The sequence below is a fragment of the Microtus ochrogaster genome, unplaced genomic scaffold (genome assembly GCF_000317375.1).
Source record: "Microtus ochrogaster isolate Prairie Vole_2 unplaced genomic scaffold, MicOch1.0 UNK126, whole genome shotgun sequence".
NCBI classification, from domain to species: domain Eukaryota; kingdom Metazoa; phylum Chordata; class Mammalia; order Rodentia; family Cricetidae; genus Microtus; species Microtus ochrogaster.
This window is the reverse complement of record NW_004949224.1, coordinates 650946-659396: the sequence shown is the minus strand read 5'-3', so window position 1 is coordinate 659396 and position 8451 is coordinate 650946. Positions and strand designations below refer to the sequence as shown.

At 36.2% G+C, this 8451-nt stretch overlaps 1 protein-coding gene across 2 annotated transcripts in view; it reads right to left on the bottom strand.

Annotated features, from left to right (window-relative positions):
• Positions 1-8451, bottom strand: part of Krit1 (KRIT1, ankyrin repeat containing) — a 44251-nt gene that overhangs the window by 30175 nt on the left and 5625 nt on the right. For both annotated transcript variants that reach the window (XM_005371773.3, XM_013355420.2), the window contains exons 4-8: positions 6676-6768; positions 4882-5011; positions 4102-4345; positions 3798-3913; positions 3460-3603 (exon numbers count right to left, since the gene is read on the bottom strand). In XM_005371773.3, coding sequence (XP_005371830.1) covers positions 3460-3603; positions 3798-3913; positions 4102-4345; positions 4882-5011; positions 6676-6768 — 727 coding nt within the window. The remainder of the gene's footprint in view (positions 1-3459; positions 3604-3797; positions 3914-4101; positions 4346-4881; positions 5012-6675; positions 6769-8451) is intronic.

The following is an 8451-nucleotide window of genomic DNA, read 5'->3' as shown; positions in this document are numbered from 1 at the left end:
AAAAAAAAAAGAATTCTGACAGCATTTGGTTAGCCCCCCCCCCCCAAAAAAAAAAGAAGATGTGGAGTAAGGAGAATATTCTACCTCTGGTGGGAGTACAAACTTGTACAGCCACTTTGAAAATCAATATTGCAACTTCTCAGAAAATTGGGAATCAATCTACCTCAAGACCCAGCGATACCACTCTTGGGCATATACCCAAAGGATGTTCAATTATACCACAAGGATACTTGCTCAACTATGTTCATAGCAGCATTATTCATAATATCCAGAACTGTAAACAGCTTAGATGCCCTTCAACTGAAGAATGGATAAAGAAAATGTGGTACAGTTACAAAAAGTAATGACATCATGAAATTTACAGGCAAATGGATGGAACTAGAAAAAAAAATCATTCTGAGTGAAATAACCCAGACCCAGAAAGACAAACTCATAAGTGAATACTAGATATAAAGCTAGATATAAAGGCTAACCAGCCTATAAACCACAGTTTCAGAGAAGTTAGGTAACAAGGTGGACCCTAAGAGGGACGCATGTATCTCCCTGGGAAAGAGAATTAGATGAGATCTCCTGAGTAATCTGGGGGTGGGGGACGGTAGATGGTAGGATGAGGGATGAAAACATGAAACAATGGGATGGTGAAGTTGAGGGAGGGAAGGAATGGGAGAGCCACGAAAGAGTTATCTTCATAGAGGGAGCCATTATGGGTTTAGGGAGAAACCTAGTGCTAGGGAAATTCCCAGGAATCCACAAAGATGACCTCAGGGTGCCTGAACTGGTCTTCTCCTGTAATCAGATTGGTGAATATTCTTTCATCATAGAGCCTTCATCCAGTAAATGAAGGAAGTAGTTGCAGTGATCCACAACCAAGCACCAGGCAGAGCTCCAATAATCCAGTTGAAGAGAGGGAGGAGGGATTCTATGAGCGGGTAGCGGGGGAGCAAGATAGGGAAATCTAGAGACAGCTGAACTCACGACCTCTAGACAGACAGCTGTGGTGGTTTGAGGGTCCCCTGTCAATGGAACCAAGATCCACCCCTGATGTATGAGATGGCTTTTTGGAGCCCATTTCCTAAGGTGGGATACCTTGCTCAGCCTTGATGATGGAATGCAGGGGGGAAGGGCTTAGTCCTGACTCAGCTTAATGTGCTAGGCTTTGTTGACTCCCTAAGGGAGGACTTAACCCTTCTGAATGGAAACAAGAGAAGGAATGGATGGTAGGTGGGTTGGGAGGGAGTGGGAAGAGGGGTAGGAGAGGGAAATATGGTTGGTATATAAAATGAATCAATAATTTAAATAAAAGAACATATTTCCAAGATAAAGTAAGCTTTTTTCTAGTTTTTAATTCTTTTTCTTTTGAGATAGGATCTCACTATAGAGCCCTGGCTGGTATATAACCAAGCCTGGCTCGAACTTGTAGCAATACTCCTGTCTCTGCTTTCCAGTTGCTAGGGTTACAAGTGTGTAGCACCCATGATGGACTATAACCATTCTTTCTTCAGATTCACATTAATCCAATAATGATTATCATTTTCAGCTGACAGAAAATTTTATCACAAGAAAAATTTTTCCTTCTGTATTCTACTAAGACATTATAACTAAGAATAATAAAAATTAACTAATTTTAGATTTAGACATCACACAATTTGTACATTTTAACATTCTTTCTCTTCTTTCTCTCCTCCCCCACCCTTTTCCTTCCTTCTTGACATATTAGGCATACACCGTACCACTGAACTATCTTTCTACTTCAATCATATTTATTAATCAAAGCCAACATTTATTCAACACTTATTATGTGCTCTCAATTACTTTATTTGTATTTTCTATTTTATCATTTTAAACTCCATCTTGTAAATACATAAGCAGGTTATTAGGATGTTAAGTAACTTAGTAAGGATCATACTTAGGAACTAAGTACTGCTACTAAAACCTTGGCACATCCCGAAACACATTAAATGTTATACCATACTTTTGTTTTTATGTGGTAGGCAGTTCAAAGTTTTACTTTTCTTTTACTAGAGAAGAAATAACCTCTGCTACATAATGGAAAGCACATTCAAATATATAAATCTGAGATTCCTAAATTAAAGTTCACTAATGTTGTCATTCCCAATTCTGCAGCAAATTTTGAGGATTGAAGTACAATCTACAGCTTCTTTTAGCTCTAATATTGTTTCTACTACCAGTATTTATTAGTTATGTGAGGAAAAATATACTAGACCAGTTAAAGATTATTTAGGGTAGCTTTCTAAATATAAATATAAAAGCTTGACGGTTTCCCCCCTGCTACTGGAGATTAAACCCCGGACCTCACGTACACAGATCAAATGCTCTGCCACTGAACTACATTACCTAACAAGAGGATACTTACAGATAAACAGAAAAATTTTCAGAGAAATAGAAAAAGCATGTATATTTAAAATAACCATTAAACAGCTCAATACAAATATTAGAATCAGATAAATAAAAGTTTGAATTGGAAAAACTCTAGAATGGTCTAATTACTTACTACTTGTTACTTCTGTAGTGCTGATGATTGGACCTGGGGCTTTGTATACTCTAGGCAAGTCTATTTCTCAACCCTAATTACTGTAATTTACTTATAGATAAGCAAACTGAAAAGTAGACAGTTCTGAAGTTCCTTGCACGGTCAGTGTGACACAACTAAAATACTCTGGACATTTAATAGGAAGTAAATAATGCAGTATTCTTTTAAAAAAAAGTTAAGATCACTTAAAATAGTACATTAAAAGCAATCTCATAAAAAATGGAATGACTATGTCTTTTTGAGACAATAATCTCTAACAGTTCATTACTGCCGTGAAATAAAAACTCAGTTCAGCTAAGCATCATTATTATGTGAGCAGAGTAATAGTGCCAAGAGCTATACTGGGACCAAACACAAAGAAAAACTCCAAATATGTTCCAATCTGGTAAAACAGAAGGTGATGATTCTAAGAATCTCTGAAGAAGGATTTGTTAGGCTTATTGATAACTCAGATTCTAAAAGATCTAAACGGATAATTTTCTTCTTCTTTTTTTTTTAGTTTTTATTCAATGTGTCTTTCACACCATACACCTAGTGGATAATTTTCTATCATGATATAAGGTCAAATCCCATGTACTTAACGAATGTCAATCTTACAGTAAGAATAAACCAATGTAATACAATATAATAGTATCATGAAGAGGCAATATCACAGTTTGCACTAACATTTACTAACTACTGGCCATTTTACTGTATGGCTTACTATGGCTAAGAAGACGGCCAGTGCCTTATTTGTGGCAGATTTGGCAATTATGAACAGTAGCATACACAGAGTTATCAAAACATCAGAATAGAATGCTCAAAAGACAAACATGGCATAGATGCTATTTGGGATGAGAACAGTTTTCTAGTAAGAAACAATAATATAGTCATAAATTCAATTTTCCTAAAAAGAATAATCTATTTACCAGCATGCATAATGAATGGGTGCCCAGTGGTCATTATCCAGTTGGTTGACTGAAAATCCCTTACTGAGAAGATGGCTTAGTAATTCTGAATCTCCTTCACAGGCATTTCGATGCAAAGGAAAGTCATCAACCCATTGCCGTTCTCTAATCATAAAAAAGAAATTAAGACAGTATAAACGTTGTGGAAACTCACATTACATCAAAACAGAAGTGATACATCTATGAAGAGAACCTATCACTGTGTGGCTGTTGGCCCGTGACCACACTGCTCACTTACTGCCTACATACATTTCAACATCAAGTTATGAGAGCCAGTTAGAGTAAAACCAAAACAGTACTTGTCTTCCATGACACTGCTCATGCTTCGCTGCCATTTTTCCTGTTTGGGAATTTGGATTTTTGAGTAGTCTGGAGCTCCTAGACCGAAGTATGGATTTATTACCACTTTATCTACCTAGAAAAGGAAAAAAAAGTTAAAATAAAACTCCTTAAAAGTCTCATATACTTGATTTTCATATATATATGAAATATATATATAAATAAATAAAGCGTTGGTACTATTTTAATGTTTTCCATGACAATCAATGTGTTTTTGTTATATTCAAAATGTCTTTTGAAGTAAGAGTCAACTGAATCTCTTACCCGGTTTGTGTACTGAAGCTCTGATCCAAACAAAGGGTTGTAAATGCAGGTGTCTGCTTTCTCTAGGGCTAGCATTTTATTTTTTATTTCTAGTGCACTATAGCCCATATGCAGTGAGTTTTCTGTCTGACCTGACTCAGCAGCATATGCAGGGTTTATAACATTTGTCTTTATCCGCTCAAGGGGAGAAGGTCGGAATAAAGCTGGAATAAAGTGAGACTGTGCATGACGTTCATCTAGCCACCTGGAGAGAGGAAAAAGTCAAAAGTGAAGGTGACAAAGGCAGACTGCTCTAGAACTCTGACATGTGACATATTCTGATATTATGTCCAGCTTTAAAATATGTTTAGTATTAAGTATTTAATAAAAGCTTTGTCAATAGACACAGCAATTATTCTAAAATGTCTATGCCATTATAATCATAAAACAACTTTAGAAAATATAAAATACTTCTATACTGGGCCTCCTGAAATGTGATATTACCCAGAAGACAGACTATAACTGTCCACTGACAAGAGTAACTACTATGCCTACTTTATCCAAAAAAAAAAAAAAAAATCTTGATCCTGAAAACTGAGAAGTGTTTATTATTTTGGAAAGATAAAATTAATATCCTCTAAGTAGTCAAGGCAAACTTAATTGGGGGATATTTTTCATCCTTATAGCTGAAAAACTGACCATTTTTGAGACAGGTTATTTTTCAGTAATATTTTCCCACAAGAGAACCACAGACTAATTTCAATTATGATTGATTAAAAATATTCTTAATGTGTTTCTTACTTATCCAAGGCTATTAACATCCTTGCTGTAAGTGTTGCAAAGTGAGTACTAGACTCACTACAAACCCTCATAATATCTTGTAAGCAGTAAAAAATTGGGCATCCGGGAGTATATGAATATTTAGTATTATCTGAAAAAGAAAAAGAAATTATTCATTACATAAAGTTTACAAATATCTGTTCTTAATGTAGAGCATGTTCTCAAAATTTGTGGAATATAACAAATATTTCTGTATTTGAAATTAGAAGGCCTGGATTCAAGTGACAACCAACTCTGTGACTTGTCCCCTTTGATGAATACAGCATTTTTATATCTTAAATTTTAGTGTGTTTGTGTGTAGATCAGGGAACAACTTTTGGGAGTTGGTTCTTGTCTTCCACTTTGTTGATACAATGTGTCTTGTTTTCTGCTATGTGCAGCTCTCCAGGAGAGCTGGCCTATGAGGTTTTGGTTCATTCATTTTATCTCCATCACCCAAACTCACAACTGGAATGCTGTGAATCCAGAAGCTTTGGGCTGTTTTATGTGATCCAGAGATCAAACTCAGGTCATCAGGATTACATAGCAAGCACTTTTAGTCACTAAGCCAGACTTCTGGTCCCAGCATTTATAATCTTTGTAATCTCTTTCTCAATAATGTTGTAAAATCTATTATGATTTCCAACATCATTTAAAATGCTACATATTTTAAAAACTTTAGAACACTTAGAAGAATGTGTCTTGTTTACTAGAGCTGGCCAACAAAAAAATGCAGCAGCAGGCTGATGGATGTCTCTGTTAGGTCATTAAATTTTTAACAGAAGTATCACTAACTTACATGAGACAAACACTCTATGGTTTGCAAAGTTCCTCAATGAATTCTCTCTATACTACAAATCAAGTGAAAGCATGGAATGATATTGTCTCTATTCACATATAGTTAATTTTAAATCTTAAAGATGCGCCCAAAGTCTCAAAATGAAATAGCTATAGGATCTACACTGAAACTCAAAATTCCTTTCTATTATTCCAAGATATCTAAAGCTCAATTAAAATTTTTATATTAGATCTATGTTCTGTAAATGTTATCAACCATATTACTGGGCAGAGTATTTTAGAACAACATTTTCTTGGCCTCATTATGTTGTATCTATTTTTAGCCTATTAATGGCATATCCTTTGAAAAAATGCTTTATAACCAGAATACTTTTGTTTCGTTTTTCCCAAACAGGGTTTCTCTGTGTAGCCCTGGCTGTACTGGAACCAGACTGGCCTAGAACTCACAGAGATCTGCCTGCCTCTACCTCCTGAGTGCTGGGATTAAAGGTGAGCACCACAGCCGCCCAGCCAGAACACTTTTTAATTTTAAGTGTATGAGTTTTGCCTGCAAATATGTCTGTCCACCACAAGCATGCCTTGTGCCTTCAGAGGCCAGAAGACAGTGCTGCATCTCCTGGAACTGGAGTTACAGATGGTGTGAGCCACTTGTTTGAATGAGGGAAACTGAACATGGGTCCTCTGGAAGCACAGTCTGTTTTTAACTGCTGAACCATCTCTAGCTCCTTAACCTGAACACTTTTAATTTCAATTACTCCTTCTCTCTTCACATCTCCATCTTAAAAATGGAAATGAAAACATTATGAATTAGCCAAGAAACCTATATATTACTTTGAAATTAATATATATAATTTTTCTTCGTTAACTTAAAAATACGTATAACAATATTACAGTAGTAACTATAAACATATATTCCTAAGTACATAAGTAAATTTTCAATTAACATTCAAAATACCTAAAAATCTAAATTCAGATTACCTTTGACAACTGATGGAACAATAAACAGTGCTGCTTCTCTGCCTGCTTTCTCTCCATCCAGAGGGAATTTCTTCATTAGTACTACTCGTTTTCCTAATTAAAAGAAAAAAAGAAAAGAAAAAGAGCAAAGCTGAAAGTAAAGGGTTATTTTGTTTGCTTTGTTAAGATAGGGTCCCTCCCAAACTAAGCCTTCTGAATGTGGGTGACAGTTACGTAGCTTGATCTGTTTGGTGTGGCCCTAGCAGGCAGTGGGACCATGACAGCCTATCCTGGGTGAATGAACTGGCTTTCTGGAGCCCATCCCACCACACCTTGTTCAGCCTTGATACAGGGGGAGGGGCTCGGCGCTGCCTCAACTTGGTACACCAGACTTTGTTGACTCCCAAGCGTGGCCTTACTCCCTCTGAGGAGTGAATGAGGGTAAAGAGGTATGGGAAGGGGGCAGGAGAAAGGGAGGAGGGGGAACTGGGGCTAGTGTGTAAAATTAAAAAAATTTTAAAATTAAAGAAAAAGTAAGATTCCCTCATTATAGCCCAGGCTAGCCTTTAATTCATGATTCTGCTGCCTCGGTCTCTCAAGTTTCAAGATTACAGCTGCAGGCCATCAAACCTGACTGAAAATAATAGATACTTAAATCTGACAAATTGTCTTCTGGATTAGAAAACAAGTTTTTAGGGGTTGGAGATACCTCTCATTGGTATAACACTTTTCCAACAGGACCAAGGGTCCAAGCTTGATCTCTTGCATCACATAAATAAATAGGAAATATTTGTTTATATTAAATATATAAGACAACATTAATATATATTTTAATAATAAATTAGTATTAATAAAAACTTAAAACATATACAAAAAGACCAAAGAAAATAAAGATTTAGAAAAGAAACTCAAACATTTTATATTTTATTATATTATAGTATAGTATATTAAATGCACTAATAAAAACTGATCATTTTGGCAGTTGGGGAGGTGATTCAGTTGGTAAAAGTATTTGCTGCACAAGTGTAAGACTCCTCAGAGAAATCAGATAAATCTGGGCACATTAGTGTGTGCCTATAATCCCAGTGCCTCACAGCAAGATGGGAGATGTAGACAGGAGACGTCCTAGAGGTTTGAGGGCCAACTAGCGTGGTGTATGCAGCTGCAGCAATCGAGAAATCCATTATCAAACAAGGTGGAAAGCAAGAACAGAGAAATATAAGGTCTCCCTAGCCCTTTCACACTTGAGTCGTGGTATAACTGTGACTCACACTCACACACACAAATGAGCATATGGGCATGCATGCATACACAACACACAAAGTTTTTAATTAAAAAACGGTGGTAAAATTTTGATACTAAGGAATCAACATATAGACAATCAACTAATAGATTCAGGGCCATTTTTTTTTTTTTTTTTTTTTTTCGAGACAGGGTTTTTCTGTGGCTTTGGAGCCTGTCCTGGAACTAGCTCTTGTAGACCAGGCTAGTCTTGAACTCACAGAGATCCACCTGACTCTGCCTCCCGAGTGTCAGGGCCATATTTTAATGTACTAGAAAATTCTAAGAGCTGTGGGCCACCATGTGGATGCTGGAAATTGAATCTGATTCTTCTTTAAGAGCAGCCAGTGATCTTAATCACTGAGCCATTTATCCAGCTCTGAATTTTTTCCTTTTTAAAACATAACATATACACAGTTTATAAAAGTTGTACCTTCTGACAGCTCTCTGTTTCTTATGAGGCCAAAACATAAGTTATTACTTTTCAATAACTTTCACAGGCTATATATTATCTAA